Below are 24,165 nucleotides of genomic sequence, written 5' to 3'. Positions count from 1 at the left end.
TGTAATAAGATAATTTGTTTGTTTTATTGGATTTGACAAGTCATCAGCATCATTTATTTATTGAAAAAAGACATTAGTTCATCAGACAATTACAATTTTATGCTTTTTGTTTACACATATCTGATAAATTTGTGCATTTAATGAAAACGAGGCCTGCAAAAAGCTTACAATATAGCCTATTTTCAGACCGTAATACTGATTTTAACCAATGAGATAAGTTTAACTAAAACATATCTATGAAACAAGGTGTCTTATACTAAAAGTATTTTGCACGACCTTCTGAATGTTTTAAGCATGGCTGTTTTCCATATCCAATTTTATTAAAATATTGAATAATTAGATTAATCATATCCAAATTTTAGTAAAATATTTAATAATTAGATTAACCATCACTTCTACACTTAATTGTTTTTGCTATTGAATTATCAACAACTTGAAAATATCACTCAATATGTCCGAACCGCTTGTCTTCGTATACTTTCCCCAAAAACGCTTATAGCTACAATACTGAAAGTCAAGTATGTATGGTTATCTATGTTAATGTGGTACCTAACACTACAGGGAGATAACTCTGTAAAATCAGCTTAACGTTTTGATTAGAATGTGTTGTTAAGGGAATATTAAGCTTTTCAATGATTAAAATAAGTGTTTGTCAAACTGCTATATAACCATTGTAATTTAGCTGATAAAACGGTTGATTCAAATTTTTTATTTTTTTTATATTTTTATCGAAGGGTCAAAGTACATACTTTGGCAAAATATTAAGAAAATTAAAAGAGCCAAATTAATTTTATTTAAAGTGTTGGGTTCCACCTTAAAATGATCACCAAATCAATGTATGGTCAACTAAGTCAAATGCGTGGTGTAGTGGTTAATGCATTGGACTACTAACACCAAGGTTCCTGGTTCGATTTCCGTCTGGGATGAACATTTCAGAGACTGTATCTTCGGCTCTCCCTTGACACCAATTGCGAGTATGGTCTTGTGGAACTATGATAGTCCGTCAGAAGGGGACGATAAATGACTGACCCGTGTTAAGAGAGAGCCATATCTCTTGCACGTTAAAGACACCCTTGTAGATTTCGAAAACGAGCAGGCTAATGCCGCTACAAGACAGCACTCGCACCCGCAAAGTGGAAAGGGGTTTATATAAGTTGCAAAACTTGTTATTCAATCCACTATAAATAAATATGTTTAAACTAAATGATTAATCATTATCATAGTTTTGATTGTTTTATAAATAGAACTAAATACAATCATATTTTTTATTTGTTTTTACTTTTTGTTATTATAAAAAATACATTATGATTTTTCTCAAATCTAATTCTTTTGATCTGGTATTGATATAAGAGGAGAAAACAAGATAAGGGAAATAACCCTTCAAGGTGAAGGGAGGTAAATCTGAAAAGGTTAAACGAACTGATCAAAGTAACGGGAGTTAACTTTTCAAATAAGTAATGCGTGTGTAAAAAGCAGTTCCAGCAATTCCTTTGAATAAAACATCATTTATATTTGAATGAAACAAAATATTATGTACTACTTAGAACATTCGAATCAAAATGATTAAAGCTTTTGCCAATACAATAAAGTGTAGCACCTCATAACCATAGTCTAACTCTTTAAATCGTTGTATTTACTTAATTTGAACTATGCTAAACAAAAGGTTAGCTATAAACGACTGTAAGCATGTGAAACCTGTCTAAGCTAATAAACATGGTGAACTATTTCTCTCAAACTTCTGTTACTGGGCTTGTTACTGTTTTATAATCAAAACAAGATAGGAATATACCCAAGAGAAAATAAACATCACAATTCTTAATTAATATAACATTTACGCATCAATATATTAAACTGTTGAATGCGTCACGCGCGTTTTGTCTAAAAATGACTGAAAAGTGACACACGAATCAAGTTAAAAAACAAAATAAAGTAAGAAACTGTAGGACAATTAGGATCAACAATTGAAAAACATTTTTATTAGCAATTTCATTTTTTTTTAATTAAATGAGCATAACATAATACAATAGTAATTTTCTGTTTCCTGCGTGAACCAGTAATGAATTATATAGAAAGCTTGACTTAATGATCGTTTCTTGCATGTTACATGATAATCTTTGTGTACATAATAAAAGATGTGTCTGAGAATCATTATATAATGACATGTTATCTTTAATTAAATTTATATACGTAACAAATGCACGAAGAGATCAGTATTGGTTTTAAGTAGATGCCGCATGCAATGAAATTGTAGTTATATCATGAAAATATATATTTTTCAAACTAATTTAATGTTTCTATATGACGAAATGGCTTGTTAAGTCATGACAATGACAGTTGCTTAACTTTCGTTTGATGTGATTGAGCTTTTGATTTTGCCATTCGATAAAGGACTTTTTCCTTTTCCTTTTGTTTTTGTTATTTTTATATTTTCGTTTACTGCACATGATGTGTAAAGATTGTTGTCATCACAGATGGAATGAGACAGTGAACAAACTTTTATCCCTTATATCTATACAAACCAACATTAAGTTATAATGTCTGAAACGGTTTTAAATTCATGTAAAAGCTTAACATTTAACAAATTAATCACTAAGGAAGTTCGCTGCTCAGTTTCAAAATTAATAACTTTCCATAAAACTATTATATATTGATAGGGGATTATTTGAAGAATAAAATAAGCAAAAAAAATATAGGGGTCAATGTGCTTGTTTTCGAGATATTAGCCATTGGAATTTTGGCGGGAAAATGTTCTCTCTTGATTTTTCATAGCTTTAGCATTGACCACTTAGAGTTCTCAAAAACTACTAGAAAATAAATAAAATTTTATAAAACTTTAACAAATGGCTTATAGCTATACACGTGAAAGATTAATAAAAAGAAAAATGGGGGTTCATGGGCAAAAATTGTTAAGGCATTCAAATGGATAAAACCAGAGGATTTCGAAAATCTGACAAAAATTAAAAAACATGACAAGCAAACATCCTTTAAGGGTTATAACTTGTGTAATTGAAATACCTTATGCTAATATTTAAATACATACATGTATAGCCTTTTGTTTACACAAATATTTTTTTATAGCTGCCCTCGAGAATTATTAATGAAAAAGATAACTTTCTCCTTGGTATATGAAAATATGATGTTATAATGTTATTCAACAACAGTTATACAACTGTCAGTTGTATTTGTGCAATAAAGATGTTCTGAATTACTGATGGTTATAAAAATAGTAGAAACTGCTTTTAGAAGAATCTATCATTATATGTTGGAAAACTATTTTGTATCAAACGATATGAATTGGGATAAGTAATACCTCACCGACAAGTTCAAAAAGATACGAATGTTAAAATATAAATTTACAAAATATTCCAAATTGAATTTCTGTTTCGTGACAGATGTTACAAACATACAAGTGTGATTGCACATCTGTCGTTCAGTCTATCATACTGTCACATCTTGGTTGTGAATTTCTGTATTCCAATCACCTTCAAGTCTCTTGAATGATAATTACCTAAAAGAACAAAAAGACATTATTATACCAGAGACATTTATGTTAACACCTTGTGCTTCAAGAGTTTTTCAAAGTTTTTCTGGAATATCAAAAAGTTGGTTTTGATGATTATACTATATTGCAAATAATATCTAATTATTATGGTTTCTTAAGTTAGCGTACAAAATTGGCAAATAAAGGTGGTTTTAAAGTAAATGAGTCAAAACATGGTTTTGGTTACATTTTATGAAAACAAACAGTATATGTACAGGCACATGAGAGGTAATTTTAATTGCGCGTCCAAATATTTGTTCAAACCAAAATGTTCTCATTGAAAGTGCCTACGTTTAGTCAGTAGTCATTAAATTGCGCATTCAATATTTTTCCAGCCATTCTGGCAATATGCTCTGTTTATCTTCGTTAATCCTGTACTCTTCCATATCTATGTCCAAAAGACTACTTTTAATTTTCTTAAAATGTATCAAATCAAATGTGTACAAAGTACGGAATAAGGAAAAATATATTTTCATTATATTGTAGTCTTCATTAAAGTATGCAAAAGCCTGTAGTTATTTGAATTTACAACATCTAATTGAAAATAATGTGTAAATTATACACAACCTCGAAGCCGTAGGAAGGAAAATATTCAGTAGGCAATCTTGCGTCACACTAATTACAAGACATGGATAAAAATCAATAACCACAGATGCTTCACTTGGCTTCTTCTATATTAGTACATAACACTTCTCTTAGCTGTGTCTAATATTTGTTATTTAATAAATTTTTACATGATCGATCGATCTTATAATCTAAATATTGTTCACATTCCAGCAATATGTTGAACTTATTGTGACCTCACTTGTATTGAACTTTCATTATCTGAAACAGCATTGTGGACAGACTATCATGTTGCTTTGTCAGATGGAGATACATGTACCACACGCGTAGTAAATTTATTTCTTATGACATCCATTTCCTTTGGTACTAAAGTATCTTTAATGAGACAGTTCAAAGCAATTATTAGATTTATTTCTTATATCAACGGAATAAATTGCAACACTGTTTTCTGCCATTTTACTGTCAAAAAATTCTTCTATTCTATCAAGATATTGAAAAATCCCAATTGTGTTTTCTTCATACAGATGAATTATCACTCGGAATGGGTGACATTACATTCATTCATTGTTAACCAAACTACTTCGCATGGCTGCATTTATTCAACTTTTTCAAGATTAGAAAATGCCTGTACTAATGAAGAAATATGACAGTTGTAATCCATTCGTCTGATGTGTTTGGAATTTTGATTTTGCCATTTAATTACGGATTTCCTTTTTGGATCATCTTCAGGGTTCAGTATGTTTGTGATTTTATTTTTTAGCAGTCAATGCGTATTTATTTCAATAATTTGAACATGAATCGTCACGTCTGTTAAATAAATGTTTCCTCCAATGCTAAATGTGAACAGACAAAAGGTCTGAAAGTCAACTAGTTAGTTTTCAAGTTTGAATTGTTTTACGTTGTTTTTTCGGGGCCTTTTATAGCTGACTAGTGGTATGGGATTTGCTCATTGTTGAAGGCCATATGGTGACCTATAGTTGTTAATTTCTGTGTCCTTTTGGTCTCGTTTGGAGAGTTGTCTCATTTGTAATCATACAACATCTTCCTTTTATATAGTAAAACTGTCAGACGATCAAAGAGTTAGCACTAACTTTGTGTCGAATTCATTTGATTGTCGACCAGCACAACGTAAAATAGGTCTTTTGCAGTGCTAATATTTATTTCTTATAATGTATTGAACAAAAGACGGAAAGAACAAATGCTGTAAATGTAATTCATGTGAATGATAACAGAGTAGTTTACTGTTTACCGTACAAGATTTTACAACAAAAACAAACAACTTGCAAATTCATCTTTAAGGAACCTTTAAAAGAGGGACGAAAGATACCAAAAGAGACAGTCAAACTCATAAATCTAAAACAAACTGAAAACGCCATGGCTAAAAATGAAAAAGACAAACAGAAAAACAATAGTACACATGACACAACATAGAAAACTAAAGAATAAACAACACGAACCCCACCAAAAACTAGGGGTGATCTCAGGTGCTCCGGAAGGATAAGCAGATCCTGCTCCACATGTGGTACCCGTCGTGTTGCTTATGTGATTACAAATCCGGTAAATGGTCTAATTCGGTAGGTCACATTCATGAAAGGGAAGGGGATTGTAGTTACGACGTAAGGAACATATCCGATATCATTTGTGAAACGGTTATTCCATAACGGTCAACCAACTCGTGATGGCGTCCGTAAAATTTACGAAGGGATGATTTCAACTTCACCATTTGGAACTCTTGGTTTAATAGCTTCCTTGTGAGCAGTTAAGTTAAATCTCACCCTTCATGTCCTTATAAAACCGAAAATAATTTCTTATTGGAACTTCTTAGGAACAAAGCAAAGAAATTACCAAGATCATTAAACTACACTTTCCGCAATGATCGTCCCTCAAAAATTGGTACAACATTTTTTTACTATGTTGAACGCATCCATCTCAACGAGTTAAGATTAAAGATGCAACAGGTGGAACCTGATATCTTGATTGACATCTTGAAATTGATAATGAAGATCGTATGAAATCAAACAAATCATTTTTCAAACTCTCCATTTCTATGTAGTAAAATTTCAGTAGTCCGACCGACTGTATACGGAGTATATATCTTCCAGTTGATACGTATCCAACGTGTTGTATTTCCTAACATGTTTTCCTGTCTAGATAGAGGGTTGCTGCTCATAAGTACCAAAGGGATAACATTGAATTCTTTCCTCCGTAAAATTGACAGACGACATCAGAATATGGTTCGACGTTGTAGAATATCTGTTTCAATGATGACACCGGATATGTTCCAAATGTTGTTACTTATATCCAGCCCCTTTCCCCGAATGTGAACAAGTGAGTTAGTCTTATCACTGGATTTGTACTTATATGAGCAAGACGGCAGGTGCCACGAGTGGAGCAGTATCTGCATATCATTCTAGAGCAACTGAGACAACGCTAATTACTTGATGGAGTTGATGTTGCCGAGTTCTTAGCTTTTCATGTTGTGTTTATAGTAATGTTGTTTAACAATCTCTTTATCTTTTTGTTAGTCATAGCGTTGTGTATTTATTTTCGGCTCATGAGTTTGAATGACCCTTTGGTATCTTTCGCCTTCGTTTCACAAAGCTAAACGGATATCAAGTGTTACCTTTGATAACAGACTTCTATAGAAGGTTATATAGCAGTGAATGCATAAAATAAACACACGACGATACGGGTTATTATGTCTTACATGAGTAACACAAAATATGATGATCATGTTTGCTCTGTCTTTATTTTTCTATGTTGTGTTTTGTATACTGTTGTTGGTGTGGTCTTTTGTACGCTATATAATCACATGGAAATGCTTACCTTACATTACCCATCGACTGCTTTCAAGGTGGAACTGTAGTGGTCGTTATAAATAGATCAGTGTCAGTCTTTTCATCTCCAACTGTAAGAGAAATAGTATATACAAATGAATATAAAACCTCATTTTCTCCATTTTTTAAATTGTTTACTTAAATTGACTTTTAAATATAAATACCAGAGTTTTATGTTCTTAATCCTTAGTTTTATAATAAAGAGTTCACTGTTACCATATAGAATCAAAGAAACATATCTGTGGTTTTTTTTCTAAATGACAGTCTCACGGTTTCTGAACAGCAACAGATACAATATAGTCATATATATAGTAGTTATGCATAAATATATCAAGATATTTAAAGTGGTACCCAACATCTTCACTAAAATTAATTTGGCTCGTTTAATTTTCAACAAATTTTGGCAAATTATTTACTTTGACCCTTTGACAAAAAATGTAAAAATTTCAAAAAATTTGAACCAACCAATTTATCAGAAAAATTATACTGGTTATATAGCAGTTTGACAAACACTTATTTTGATCATGGAGAAGCTTAATATTCCCTTAACAACGCAACGTAATTAAAACATTTAGCCGATTTTACAGAGTTATCTCCCTGTAGTGTTAGGTACCACCTTAAACAAAAATGACCTTCGGACCGACGGAGTCTAAAATCCTTTTATTTCTTCTCATCATTTGCATCTTTTTGCGGTAAAGATGGTACAATTTTCTTTCTGTCAGTTCGCTATTTAATTTGCTTTGAAATATTATATGATCTACTCGAACTGAAATGTGTGTCAAATGTTAGATTTTTCATGAAAAGCAAAAAAATTAAATATGTCCGTTGTATACATAGGATACAGATGATATACTGTTTTGATGACTGCTGTACCCATATTTTGACTATTTTATTTATTATGTCTGTTTAGTTCACGCATCATTGTAAATATAACGGAATTTGATGAGACTGTCATGTCAAAGTGAGAGGGTTAGCGCTCTAAATCCAGGTTTAATTCACCACTTTCTACATCTGAAAATGCCTGTACCAAGTCAGGAATATCACAGTTCTTGTCCATTCGTTTTTGATGTGTTTTGTCATTTGATTTTGCCATGTGATAATGGACTTTCCGACTAGATTTTCCTCGAAGTTCAGTATTTTGTGATTTTACTTTTTTTTTGGTAAGACATGCCTTTTAAAATATTAGCCATGTCTTTAATTTTGTTTTATACTTTGCAATTTGGCTCCAAGAGATATACCAACACGCCTAACCCCCTATTTGTTTAGAAATATTTTTTTTAGAGACGAAAACATTCTACCGTCTAGAAACTTAGAGCAAAATAAAGTTTAAATTTAAAATACAATAGGATAATTGAACACGCTTTGCAGATAGATGCATTGAGTATATGTTTACATGGTGTTGTTACGACTGTCATAAATGTTATAAATTTTAATACGATTGCTTTCACAATTGATACAGAGGATAATAACTATATGATATTACCATAATTGGCTAATCAATAAATACTAGGAGTGTACTTGATAATACAATGCTTTTATAGCATAATCACGATTGTGGATATGATACAGTCATGTTACATTGTATTTAAAAGGACATAATTTATTGAAACATTATATTGGGAAAAAGAGCAATTTAAGTGCACAATTGGAACAAGTCAGGAATATGAGCTAGTTTCACTTGTTTGGCAGTCGCATAAAATTCTATTATATTTACAGTTCAATTTGTAAATAAAACAAACAAACATAATAGGAAACAATATCAAACATAGGGGTAATTAAAAAACAAAACTACCGAACTGCAAAGAAAGTTAAAATCGGAAGATTATTATCATAAAATGCTTCTAAAACATATTCAAACAGTTGAAAAACAACACTGCTTTGATCAGATATATACGATAACGTTTATATTATTGCGTTTGACCTTCATTACTAAAACAATGGCAAAGAAGTGTAAAATTATACAGACTTCTAGGTCTCCCTTGGTATCAGATAACAATTAAACCGTAATTGGACGGTAGATTATGATGTTGACGGAATATAAAGTGATGTTTTCCTGATCTGCTTATCAATAATTAATTAAGGAAGTATGACACACTCCATGACAACGGTTTTAACGAATCCAGTTCCGGAGTTTTAACACTTCCATGTCCGGATATTGTTTATGGAGTACCTCAAAGGCGAATAATAATAAAACAAGTACAGCATAAAATTAGATATAAACAATGAAATAACTATGATATTTGAATAATTGTACAAGTCAACCTTTATTAGATTTTACTGTTAAATGTACCGAATTTATTGGTTAACACAACACTACGTTTACTTTGAATGTAGTTTCACTAATGTGTAAGACTGAAACTATTCCTTGCAACCAGGGGCAACTTATATAAATCTTTGTTTCAGTGCACATGTTATAAATTCCATCTTTTATCATTGGTTATTAATTTGCTAGTAATTGTTTAAGAAAGGTCACCATACATCATGGTATAATTGTATTTGTGTAATAAACATTCTAATAAATCTGAACTATCCTTATTTCGTGTAATCGTATCAACTGCTTATATATATGCACTTATCATATTATCCCGTACTACATTAACCTGGTTCAACGCTTCAAATTTAGCCTTTTTAGTACAATACAAAAACCAACAATATGTTAACAAAGTAATTATTACTATACAATGATATAAATAAATTTATAATAAATAAATAAAAAAATAAATTCGAGCTATAGATAAAGAGCAAGTGCTTCCAATCGACTTGTTATGTTATAAAGAGCAACAGCTGTCATATATAAAGGTAACAGTAGTAAACCGCTGTTCAAAAGTCATAAATCGATTGAAATGTAAGTATTCAATGTAAATATGTATATTGTTCACATAGCTTTGTATAAAGAGTAAAATAAATTGATGTGTAGTCTCTTATAAGTTTATTTCCATATTTTGTTAGAATGAATAAAGAATATGTTAAGCGACTTTCATATCGCATGTAAATATTATAAACAGCATGTGACATGTATCTTTATTTGAGACATTAATTGTTGAAATGTGCAACTGGTGTAATTGAATTTGATATATAAACTTGGGAATAAAAGTGAAAAAAACTAATTTGGGAGCTTTTCTAATAAAGCATTGTCATTCATCTTGCTCTAGGTAATAGTTGAAATTTACACGAAAATGGAAGTATGAAATTTTAAAGTAATACTTGATAAACAGTAGCTTGATTCGTCCATGCAGAATGCTCACCCAAAGTTACCTTCAAAAGACCGAACAAATCTTTTTATATATGCTTAAATACTTAAAAAGTTGAAAAGCTATATGACGAAAATTAGATCTTAAAGAATAATCAAGTCATAACATCTCAATTTGAAAATTTCTAAAATCAACAAAACATATAAAAAAAAATAACATAACAAGTTTAACTAGTGCGCGTATCGAAAACTGATGTTTCTTTACAGATGCTCGAGATCAAATTACTATAAGATCTAAATATGATAGATATGTTGAGTGGATCAAACAAAAATGGACCTGAAATATTACCAATCCCGCACAAATAATTGGAGCTTTTGCATGGTAGAGATATATTCTTTAATTTGGAATAATTTCAAATACTTCAAAGCAGCAAATTTTATTCAAACAATATTCGAAGTTTTGGTACTGGCTATGGTGTTAGTTTCGGTTCCTAACAGTTCACCGGGCAGAGGTATCGACCCAGAGGTATGTTGCATGCAATAATATAAGCGGTATGTTATAAATCAAATTAGTTCTGATAGCTCACTACAGAGTTTGGGATTCTCCCATGAACTTGCTATTCATTTCGGCATAGATACTCTTCTGCGTATGGTCGTCAATCTATATGCAAATACTGTTTTTGTAATACACTGATGAGCCATTAGTTTAAAAATTACTTAAAGATTTAGGATTTGAATTTGAATCTAAATATTCAAGTCAGATAGGCTTTTTTGATATACTTTGTAAAACGATCTCCATTGTCGTGCTTGTGGCAATTTAAACTATATTTTTCACTGATGCCTAAATTTTGTTACAAAATCTATACTTAATATATAAGTATATGAATTTAAAGCCAGCACTGGTAAAATAGTTCTAGAAAACAGACACCAAGAGGAGAACAGGATTTTAAAGAAAGTGCTCAATAAACCTTATACTTATCTTTAAATTTAAAAACTGTTGTTATATGTAATGTATATGCTTATATTTACATAATTAGTCGGGTGGGGTAGGGGTCGCTCCTTCAATCAAGACAAGATAATCATTAACAATAGTATTCCTGTGCCACGTCTGCCTTTTTTAATTGTTTTGTATGTTTTTATAAATAGATGTTTTATATTTATATGGGAAAATTTAGGTAAATCTTTGTCCAACTTGACACTTAGTCAAATTTTCATTCATTTGATTAAGCATCTTGAGATCAGAGTCGCTAACATTTGTTACAGACTTGAAAAATTGTTTATCGATAAATTTCTGTTTTGATGAAAACGATATTATTTCGAAGATTGTCGGCACTGGCTGAGTTTGACAACACAACATATTTCAGAGTTCCTAATCCAAGAGAAAAATAAATCAGAGAATGTTTCTTAAGTTCGAAATGATCTCTATATAGGACGTTATATTCTTCATTGATTGAAAACACATTAGTTTATACATTCACTTAAGTATCGCAAAGAAAGTCTACCAACACACCGCACTGACTTGACTGCCTTGGAATCAATGTTAATAAAACTTAATTGAACGATAGATTATGTTGACAGAAAATAAAACATTGTTTAATGAATCTACTTATCAATAATAGATTATGAAAGATAATGGCACGTTTCATAACAACGCGTTTATCACTTGTACTGAAACATAGTTTATTGGGTCTCCCTAAATTATATTTGCAAAATAAGCAATTGTTTTTTTATGATCCAATTTTATACCATGTTTACCTTATCTGAAAATAGAAGTTTTATATTGACATCTATTTAACACTTTCATGACCAGGGTACAATTTAGAAGCAAACTTTGGAAAAATCGCGCAACGTTTTAACTAGCATACTAGTAACACAAAACTAAATAAGGCAATAGATAATTGCTTCGAACGACAGAGATGCAAAATTACTCAAATTATAAGCCATGTTTTGGTTAGTGGCTTAACGCAAATGACGAGCTGCATTCCATCTCTTCACACGGGGTCTCATTTAGTAGTGAGTCTTAATGTGTCTCGATGTACACAATTTTAATCTTGGTATATATAATAAGTTTATTCATTCAATTCTTTGTGGTTTTTCTCTATAGAATATAGGATGTGGTATGAGTGCCAATGAGACAACTCTATTATTTAAAATGCATTTGCTATAGTGTTGTACATCAGTAAACTATGTTGACCTGTGATATAGGCAACGTTTGTCAATTTAAAATCACCTTAAATTAACCCAAATAACACACTGGCATGTGTTTATCAATTCAATGTTTATCAATTCATTGTTAATTATTCAATTTGATTAAACAAGTGGGCTAATACAAGTTATTACATAAAATGATCCAGATAATGTTAAATGTAAATAGGTTGGAAAAAAGCAATTACAAATTAATCCAATAATGGCTATAAAGCTGATACAAAAAGTCACATAGATTATATATTGATGTCTCTATAAATAGCTACAAACAAATATTATTTACTGGTATTGGTTTATATATATATATTTGTAACATACTTACCAATGAATGCATATATCACCACAATAATCACAGACACAAACAGCGTTATTCCTATTGTCAGAAACAATATATTCAGCACTTTCTTTAAAATCCTATATTCCTCTGGATGTCTGTTTTCTAGAACTATTTGACCATTGCTGGCTTTAACTCTATCATCTAAAAGAACGCGGTTTATTTTTCTCCAAATTGTATTTCGTTCTTTCGCCTCGTCAGTATTAAAACTATCCATATTTTTTATTTGTTTAGAACTATTATCAGGATCCGTTAAAATGATATCAATGCCTCGAGCATCCATTGTCACCGAAGTAGCATCCATTTCAATTTCTTTCCGATTGGTTTTATTTTTTGAGTCTGTCGTGCTGTTAATTTTTGAAAATGATGTTTCCATAGAATCCATTTTGCTTGATTTTATTCCACTAGTATCATTGTCATTATTATGTTCGTTAATTGTCGAATTAGATGGCCCTGTATGATGATCAGCTGAATCAAGAATGATAAATCGATTTTGAAAGTATACCACGCGCTGCGTAGTGTTAGGTTGTGGCGGGAATCTATCAGACGACATCTGTGACAACCCATTGATATGTTTCAGTTCTGCTTGTTTTGCATTATCTGTAGCGTTTTTAGATCGTCTCTCTCTACTGTCACGCTGTGTGCGTGACTTCTGCTGCTGAATTTTCTCACGAGATCCAGATGAATGCATATGCACCTTTTCATTTTTCCGTTTTATATTTGTATCTGTCATTTCGTTTCTCTTAGCTTGCACCTCTGCATTTCTTATCTTTGCTTTCTTCCATAATGCTAAAATAGTAGGGTCTTTTTCGTCGTCATATTTTGATTCTGGTTTCCCCTGCACATTTTTAGAACTAAAATCGTCTGTAGCTTTTATTTCATCATTGCCTGTTCTTCCTGACGTCCTATCCTGCAACACATTTATGATATTGTATTTACAATATATAATTTGTTTTCCTTAGAGAATCATGAACTTTACAACACAACACGGTTATTGTTACACTTTTAATCATTCTATTGAATAGTTCATCACTGTAAATAACTTTTTCATTCAACTTAATGTAACAGATGCTGCATTCATAGTGATGTGTTATTTACAAAAAGAATAAGTATAAATCTATATTTGTAGGTTGTTTAAATTTGTTATTATAATGCAAACAAATATTTTTAATGTACAGTGTAACCTACGTTATCCGACAAGCTGGGGGACTAGGGAAAAATCGGAGTAAGCAAGGTTTTGGAATACTCAGATTTCTCTGCAAGGATAGGCATTTTACCATAGCTAATTTATCGGCTAAAGCAGGATGTTGGAATCCTGAGGTGTCGGATAAGGCAGGTTACACTGTACGTGTGTCTCAACAATAACATCAACAGTGATGGGTAAAAATCAATTATAAGGCATATGTAATGAATGATTTTAAAAATTGTCGTTGAAACATTTCCTAAAATAGTAAAAGTGTTGAATAATTTAGCAAATGATTTGACGAGCAGCATTCCTGTACAGGATGCCATATTGCTCAGTGGTGTATGAAATTCCATGGATCAATTTGCTGGTAGTATCAAATACACGCAATCAAGTAATTAACTTGTAAAACGTCAAGCTGGATTAATAATGGTTCATCATGGAAGTTCAGGAATTTATGAACTATCACAAAATTGTAAATAAAAAAAACATAACGACGCAAAAAAGAGGGACGAAAGATAACTGAGGGACAGTCAAACTCATAAATCGAAAATAAACTGACAACGCCATGGCTAAAAATGAAAAAGACAAACAGATAAATCATATTACACAAGACACAACATAGAAAACTTAAGACTAAGCAACACGAACCCCACCAAAAACTGGTGGTGATCTCAGGTGCTCCGGAAGGGTAAGCAGATCCTGCTCCACATGTGAAAAATGTGCATAGGTATTCTAATTTCGGACTCGGACTTCTTTTGAATTGGGTTTTACTGTGCGTACTGTTGTATGTTTGTTTTTCTATATTGACTAAAGGTTTGTGGGAGGGTTGAAATCTGTAAAAAAAAAAATAACATGTTTAATCCCACCGCATTTTTTCGCCTATCCACAGTCAGAAGCCTTTGGCCTTTGCTAGTTTGGTATGATATTTATTTTTAGTTCATTGTCACATTTTGTGTTTAGGGGCCAGATGAGGCATGCCTCTGGGTGTTGGAATTTTTTGCTGTTTTAAAGAGTTTCTCTGACACATTGTCAATTTTATTGAAATGTTAATATATAGTAATTTAATTTAGTATTTTTAGTAATTTAAGTAATGAAGAAAAGTTTTTATTTATGTTTCATGGTGATAGAGTTTGTTATTTCGCAGCCAAAATCTGCCATGAAGTACTTTTTAAGAGAAAGTGTATTTTATACTCGTAATAAGTGTATATAGTTGTTTCTTTTGTATTATTGTTTTTAATAGTATGGTGTTTTATGCTCAGATATATTGATATATGTTATAGATGTTATATAAATGCATTTTTATCTGTGTTTTACAGTCTCTCATTTAACTCTTTTTAGAGTGGCTCTTTTATAAATTGTTAATATTATATTGTGTTTTATATCAAATGTTTTAAAGAGGTGAACTCTAATAAATTATTTGTTTGTTATATACAATGTATATGCATATGGAAAATAAAGGCTTTTGATTTAGGACTTTCCGGTTTTTTTTATTTTTCCTCGGAGTTCAGTATTTTTACAATTTTACTTTTTACCCTATAAACGAAAGAAAAAAATTATACAAATGTACATAGTTGTACAATAGTCATGGTGACTTTCAAAAAAGAACATAACAGATTCCAAAAATCTAGACAACCGTAACCATACTGAATGGTAGGTCGAATATCAAACAATTTTCGAAAATGCAACTCGATTCTTAAAAGTTCGAACAATATGAACAGTTTCAATTAAACTTAAAAGCGACAGCTTGAACCCCGGATCCTCTGAGTAATTTAATAGATATAGGAAGATGTGGTGTGAGTGCCAATGAGACAACTCTCCATCCAAATAACAATTTTAAAAAAGTAAACCATTATAGGTCAATGTATGGCCTTCAACACGGAGCCTTGGCTCACACCGAACAACAAGCTATAAAGGTCCCCAAAATTACTAGTGTAAAACCATTCAAACGGGAAAACCAACGGTCTTAATCTATATAAGATATAAAAAAAAAAACGAAAAACGAGAAATACGTATACATTACATAAACAAACGACAACAACTGTACATCAGATTCCTGACTTAGGACAGGTGCAAACATTTGCAGCGGGATTAAACGTTTTAATGGATCTAAACCTTCTCCCTTTTTCTGAAACAATAGTATAACATCACAACATAGAAAACACACGGTAAAATATCAATTGGCAGGCTTAACTCAATCAAAAAACATACATTAATACACTATAAACGAATAAATTTGATCTGCGATATCTGAATACCAATGCACAGTTAATAAAATATTAGGGACAAACATTCAAGGCCAAAAAGCAAACAAAAAATTCCAAACAAAGCCATGGCAAGTCACCACTGCGAAATATTTAACCCTTCAAAAATATTCACTTTAGAAAAAAAAACAGTTTTATAAAAATACAGGTAAATTTTGAAGTTTATACAAATGTAGTAAGAAGAAGTGAAACTTAGAATATATTCCAAAAAATCAAAGCTGGTATATAGACAAGATCCATATAAATATAAAATAATAAAAAAGCATTATAAACAGTATCAACAGGTCCAATAAACAAGAAAATACGGATTTGAGAGTACTCGCAGTTACTGACAGCTAGTTAAAAGCCAAAAACAATTAATAATAAAAAAAATCATGCATCGGAGACTAAAATCAACTAAAACACATCCCAGGGATTTAGTATTTTAACGTCACGAACAGTCAGAGAAGACATGACTTGTGCAACGCCAAAAATAAATGTATCGACAGGTAGTAGGATAGTGAGGAGCGAATTCTATAGAGATAAAAATTAACGTGTCTGTGTCTCTATACATCCCGCCTCAAAAGAAGATACAATTTAGTTATGTTTTAATTTGCTAAGTCCACTCAACGCTTAACCTTGTAAATTATGTTAAGGTCTAGTTATGCAGTAGATGGGCTATGTCGCTAAAATTTGACTAACAACCCAAAATTACAATTTTATACAATGTTAACATAACTTCCAAACGACATTTCGAACCATATGGTAAAACTGCATATATACCAGTTCGTACTAAATAAGGTAAACGGAATAACAAAATAAATTTACATCATGTACATCAACGTAACAAAATATGTATGTAAAATTTAGATAGATTCAGATGAAAGACACGTGATAAAATGAAAGAGAGGCTTATTATTTGCCAATCTTTATAACGCAGTATCGCCGGTTTTGTGATTTAACATTTTGTTTCCGTTAAACTAAGTTAAATAATTGAAACTAGTATTAAGTCGACACAATGCTTTGGAATTTGATATACAAGTTCAACATTTCTACCAAACGACACAATATGTTGTACCATTGACATTTCGTGTCATATGGGGAAACTACATACCATTTGGCATTAAATAGATCTAACTCTTATTTAAAATTTTTGAATGATACATGTACATAAGATATTGGCATGTACTTTAGCAAAGTGTATGTACATTTTTTTTATAATTTAATTTTGGATGTAACGCGTCTTCTGATTGGCTGACGTTATTTTGTTATGAGCCCATAGACATAATTTAGTCATGTGACCGTAACGTCATCAACGTTTTTTCATGGTTTTCTACGGTTTAAAATTTTCTGTCTATTCGAAATAACATAAAAAATGTGGTTCACACTGTTAAATAACCCACTACGCGCGTTATTCAGTGTGCACCAAATTTTTTATGTTATTTCTTCATTGACAGAAACAATATTACAGTCATTCCTTAAATAGATTCATGCAGATTGTGAAAAAAGACGATTGTTAAATGAAAGAGAAATGTATAATAAACCAATCTTCACATCGCATTATCGCGTGTTTTTTTTTTTATAAACATTTGGTTTCCTTTCAACTGCGGTGAATTATTCATATTTATTTGTATTAAGTCGAAACAATGCTTTGACATAGACAAAGCGTAACGAGATATGTCATTTTTCTTTTTATATACATAGCTGAAAGCCTCTCATACATATCCTGTCATTTTTTCTCTTTCTCGTTACGTGGTAAAAATCGATGATAGTCTTTCTGTGACAGATCTCTAATGACAACGGATATATAGAATATGTACATGTTAAATCAGCATAAATATATAATTCGACGCAGTATTGTAGTTTATGGCAAATAAAATCATCATAGATACCAATTTTACAATTTTATATTTACACCAGACTCGCGTTTCGTCTACAAAATACTCATCGGTGACGCTTGAATCAAAAAATGTTTGAAAGGCCAAATAAAGTACGAAGTTGAAAAGCATATAGAACCAAAAATTCCTAAAAGTATTGCCAAATACATCTAAGGTGATCTATTTCTGAGATAGAAAAGCCTTAATTTAAAAAAAAAAATCCAAAGTTTTGTTAACAGTTAATTTATAATTATGAACATATCAATGATAACTCAAGTCAACACAGAAGTGCTGACTACTGGATGGTAGTTGATCTCGACGGAGAATCACTCTACTTAAACATGGCACCGTTTTGATCAATATAAATCTTTTGAAATTTACAGTGTTGTCAGATGCCTCTGTTTTGCATATCTGAATTTAATATTTTTGTAAGAAACACCGAAACATTCGTTAATTAGAATTCATGACGCTTAACGTCCAGTAGCAAAGTAAGGGCGATCACACATTTTTTAACTAATGCAGCAAAATAAGTTAAAGTTTTGTTTAACTTATGACTACATAATTCAAATATGCACATGTAATGTTGTCTTAGCTTGAATGTGTGTGGTTCTTGTTTCGATTCTTGTTTTCATGATACTAGGAACAAAAATTCTTTTTCAGTCATTCTGATTCCATGTCCCTTATATAAATATGTTTAAAACCCAGCTTTTTCTTAAAATTTGATAAGGTCTCTCAAATTTAACTTAACAGGGCGTACGGTAATTTGTTCTATATATTATTTTTATGAACACTTCACACAGCAAGGGGCATGCTGTTTTCTTGTCTGTGCGTACTTCCGTTGGCCCAAAAGTTTGTACGCTTGTCAAACCGTCAATCATGGCGTGAAGTATTAAAATGGTGGCTTTTTTAATTGCTTATAGTAGTTCTCATTCTGATGCTAACTCTTTGAAATATTAAAGTTTTTACCAATAATCTGTTGTATCTTATCATAGAAACGTGGTACTGTTTCCCTTAGAACACATATTCTTGTTTGTGGTTAATTTATTTTTCTTGAGCCATTTTGTTTTCGACTTATTTAGTATTTCAGCTTTAGACCTTGACGAAATGAGAAATTTAAATAAATGATTAATGTATAAAACTTAATATGCAGTTTTAATACTCTTTTTAGGCATTTATGTGACAAGAATGTTACTTAGAAGCGTAGAACATTTTGATAAACTATATACCGCGTAAGAACTAAATTACACAGAAATAGTGATTACACAACTTAAAAGCAATGACCAAAGCTCGGTGAAGGTCGGGAAAGTTCGGAGAGCCGACAACCTTGCTTCGGAAGTTGAGTACATGTGACGTTTCTTTGTCAAAGTCAGCAGACTACCTCTGTTTCGGTGTTCGTTGATATTAAAAGAGGAGCTACCATTTACTTTAATTCCTTAAACCCCATAAAGTACTAACACTTACACATTCTCCATGATTCATTTCAGTTGTATAAACAAACATTTCACTATTTCCACTATATTAAATATGCATCTCCGATTTCTTTGTGTAACTGAAGCAGACCATTCTTGTAGTGATAACTTTTCCCGCATGAAGACATTTTGAATAGTGAGAATTTTTACAACCGATGACGAATTAATTTAAACATAAATTCCTTCATTTCATCCAGGGATGACTTTTGCAACATAAAGACATTATTAAACACAATCAATACAGTTGCAACTATTTCTTTCTATAATTTTATTGCAAGTACTGCATGTGTATGCACTATTTGTGTCTGTTTTACTACTTCGAAAAAATACAATATATAGATATAGGAAGATGTGGTGTCAGTGCCAATAAGACAACTCTCCATCCAAATAACATTTTTTTTAAATGTTAAACCATTATAGTTCAATGTTCTTATTCGAATGTTAGTGTTGGTTTAGTATTTTCCACAAGTTTCTTCAGTAATACACATTCATGAAATATTAATTTTATGTTTCTTCCATATAGTAATAACATATTCAAAAATTTATAAGTTAAAGTGTCCGTTGCTAGTTAAACTGATCTCCTGTCCATTTGTATGGCCCAGAGTATTAATCTGGTTAACTGCTACAAGAATTATGAAGGAATTGTATCTCATTATGTATTATCTACGAGAATTGGGAATTCTGGAACTTTGAAATCTTGACTTATCAAAGCAGTCCCAAATGTAAAATACCAATTGAGTAGGCTACGTAAAATGAACTAAACAATGGTACTTTAAAAATGTGTTCTTACTGTAAGATAGTTAGTCAGGTCTGACTAAGTAGATTGAACTTTCCACAATTAAAAATGTCTATCAAATATACTGTCAACATTAGTATAAACAGAATAAGTATCCATAATCCGAAAAAAATGAATCAATCTAAAATTCCATAAAGAATTATCCTGTATAATCAAAGCTAAGTTCTTGCACAACTATGTATGATAAGTGTAGTGTTACAAGTAACTTCTATTGGTATTACAAATAAATAATGAAGATACAAGAGTATATATGATTTATTTATCATCATTTATTATTTGATGAAGTCATAAACCATAGTTATTTATATTTCTAGCTGTTGGGTATATCAATAGGAGTTCCTTAATTCGAATTATAACACCCAATATTAGCTTTCACAAAAAGCTGTTTAAATATAGGACACTGGAATGACGTCAAGACGTCTTACCATTATAGTTAAAAGAGTATATTAACTCAACTTTCATCTATTTGTTTTTCTATTTCATAGAATATGAATTATTACACTTCATATTAGCTTTCCCACAAAGCTGTATGACTATAGATAATGACTTTAACACTGGTCTTGCCATTCTAGTTATAAGAGTATAAGCCAATTTTCAATTAAACGAGACTACTGTTTTGTTTGCTTGGGTTTTTTTTCGTAGAATAAATGTTGATACACTTGCCTATATAATATATGCATTCAGTAATTCAAACTAGAATATATTATAGATTAGACCGTTGGTTTTCTTGTTTTTCTTGTTTTACATGTCATTTTGGTGTCCTCTATAGCTTGCTTTTTGGTGTGAGCCCAGGAACTCTTTATGCATTGCCTCTTGGATGGAGGGTTGTCTCATTGTCACTCATACCCTATCTTCTTGTTTATAAGAAACCAATATGTTACATTCTCTTTTTTATTGATAGATAACTCTAGATTCTAACTAAAGTTAAAAATTTTCAAATTTGTTTTTATGATTTTCTGCCAAAAACTTATTGTTTATCCAACATCTGTACATACTTCACAATTTAACGGACGCCCCACTTTTGCAAATGATTTAGTGCCAGTCGGAAGTAAATCAAAAATTTAATTAGCAAATGTAAACTTTCAACTTTCAACATAAAACAAATAACGTACGGTGACATAGAGGACATATAGTTGTTAATGTCAGTGTCATTTTAGTCTCTTATGGAGAGTTGTCTCGTTGACAATCATACATGTACCACATCATTTTTTATATAAGATATCAATAAGCTGTTGATATATACAGAGTATTTCAAACACAATGCTTTGAACATATTTTCTACCTTTAAACCAAATAAAATTTTGAAAAGGAGGATGTTTATACTAGTAATATGTTCAATGATGTTGTAGTAGCAAATCGTACAGATGAACAGGAGCGGATCCAGCCATTTTGAAAAGGGTTCACAATTAACTCAGGATAAGGAGGGTCACCCATATGTCCCCATTCAAATGTATTGATCATCCAAAAAAGGGGGTTCCAATCCTCGGACCCCCTTCCTTTGGAATCACAGGCACTTGTCTCAGAAAAAAATTCCTATATACCTTAATATGTAATATGTTACATTAAGGTATATAGTATTTTTTTTCTGAGACAAGTGCCTGTGTTTGGAATCCGCCACTGGATGAGGCCTGTATGGTAAATCCCGTAAAATTTATTAACGCGGGGATTTTCGTCAAAACGGCAATAATTGTTGGTAATTATTATACAGTAAAAATGAAAATAAAGGAGAGAATACACTGCAAATAATTCTAAGAAGTACGCATAACAATTTGCAAATGAATCGTTCTATATTATGACACAACTTTTATCTTTGTGCTCAAAGAAACGCAACTCTTTATAATTCCGTAGTATTGATTGTGTGTATTTATTGTTACAGTAATGTTCGTGTGTTTTATCATTTTTGGTGGTTGGTTTCTTTGCTGTGTTTTGGCTTGATGTATGGGCTGTGTTTTTTTTTTTTGGGGGGGGGGTATGTTTTCTTTTTGCAGAGGTATTTTCAAATTTTATACATACTGATGCTTTTGTACCTTTATAACTACATAGTTTATAACTTTTTTTTAATACAAACTTAACGAAAACTAGAAAGTTCTGTTCTCCATAAAAATCATATAAAGATATTCATTTTTAAATAGAAAATGACCAGTACCTTAAAATACAAATCAAACACGCTCTTACTTCTCTATGTTTCTATTCTTTCATTTTTAGAAGTTGATTGATGCTACCGATTGATATTGAAGTCCTTCAGCAATTGATAAACGTTTTGTTTTTGAGCAGTGGAAAATATTACACGGCGCATGGCGAAAACAACATTGGTGCTAATTGTTGTAATCGCTACTTTTCTAGATTTGTACGCGGACATTAACATGCTAGCTCATACGCTAACAGGCAAAGGCGATGTCATACTACGCGCGCGGAAACTTTAAATCCGTCTTGAAATCTTCGAGCCCACATAAATAAACATTACAGTAACATGTTATGAAGATAATAATGAACGAATGTGTAGTGTATATATATACACACATTATTTCGACATATACAAATATTTGATAGATCACTTACCTTTGACGATTTCGGCATCTTTTAAGAAAAGCCTACACGTACATGTAGCTGACTCTGAGTATTCGTTTACAGTTTGTGTTATTCTATTGTATAAATATTCATGCAATACACATTAAAATGTTAGAATGTTTACACAAAACTTTAAGTGTTTAAATGATAATAAAAAGAAGTTTACGGTCTAGTAGATTTGAATTCCGTGTGGTTTTCGTTTAAAATTAAAATTTCTGCTATTTAAATCTTTTATATGGTAATCGCTTGGTTGTATATATTATTTTCGGACAAAGGAGCATGTTCATGTAGAAAAGCCGTCAGGTATTTGTATATATGCCGGATCTTTCAATTGTTGACAAATAAAGAAGTTCAACCGTATCTCAATTTAAAACAAGAATTGGTACTATCGGCGGATCAGAAATGAATGTAAACATTCGCCATGGAACATTTCTTTCGGAGAGGAACACGTTTTGCTTAATTTCAAGGAAAAATAGATGAATAAGCATATTAAAAATCAGTGATATGAAAATAACAAAATTTGAAAAAAAAGACATACGAATGGCACGAATTGTTCTTATGTTCTTTTCCATGTTGAAGGCATCACTTTGACTTTGAGATGAAGAAAAGCAACACGAGCACTTTTTCTTTGCCCTTTGTGAGTTATTTTCCATACATGTACTGATTTGTGTCATAAATGGGTACCCTATATTGTTGTTTTTCTATTATGTAACATTTTTATATTTCTGATTTGTGGGAGGTGGGGGAACAGAAGGGGGTATTGTTGCACCTGATGCTCCTTGGTTTTCAAAGCATTTAGATGAATTGATAAATAGTCTGATAATAACATTGCATCAACGTTTATCTTCAATAAAAAACGTGCTCAATAAAACATTAAATTTTGATAGGATTGTGTGATGGAATTTGATGTGTTTTTTTCTCTTACCAACGTCCACTTTTGATCAGATTGAATGATTAAACGCACTTTTTGACAATACCACGGTTTTTTTTTAAATCAAAATGGTGTTTTAAGGTAGTCTTTTTTTTTTGCTATTTAACCGTGTATCAAGGGTTTATAAATTGAGGCTTTAATAAGAAAAAAGTTCTGTATAAAGTAAAGAAAAAATTTGACGTTAGAAGCCAAAACATTCTAAATGCTGAAAAAATAAATACGATGATAAAAAATCGAAAACTAAGCAAATACAAACATTATATCGGCTTTTGGCTTACTGGCAGAAATTTTGGAATTTAATTATGTGCAAGTAGTTACAAGTAATAATAGTAAGTAATTAGTTTATTACAGTGTCACAATCTAACGCTATACACCAGATAAAATCAGCATAAAAATATATTATTAGATTCCTGCCTTAAAAGACATA

The 24,165-nt window shown here is 31.2% G+C and overlaps 1 protein-coding gene across 1 annotated transcript; it reads right to left on the bottom strand.

The window, feature by feature from the left end:
* Nucleotides 1-294: 294 nt before the first annotated feature.
* On the bottom strand, nucleotides 295-22,946 carry LOC143053808 (uncharacterized). Its single transcript, XM_076226591.1, has 4 exons — nucleotides 22,799-22,946; nucleotides 12,660-13,581; nucleotides 6,932-7,013; nucleotides 295-3,508 (listed from the first exon to the last, which is right to left on the bottom strand). Exons 1-3 carry the CDS (start codon nucleotides 22,814-22,816, stop codon nucleotides 6,955-6,957), a joined length of 999 nt encoding a protein of 332 aa, XP_076082706.1. The 5' UTR covers nucleotides 22,817-22,946; the 3' UTR covers nucleotides 295-3,508; nucleotides 6,932-6,954.
* Between the last annotated feature and the right edge of the window lie 1,219 nt (nucleotides 22,947-24,165).

The sequence above is a fragment of the Mytilus galloprovincialis genome, chromosome 12, assembly GCF_965363235.1.
Source record: "Mytilus galloprovincialis chromosome 12, xbMytGall1.hap1.1, whole genome shotgun sequence".
NCBI lineage: Eukaryota > Metazoa > Mollusca > Bivalvia > Mytilida > Mytilidae > Mytilus > Mytilus galloprovincialis.
This window is presented reverse-complemented; position numbering and strand designations above follow the sequence as displayed.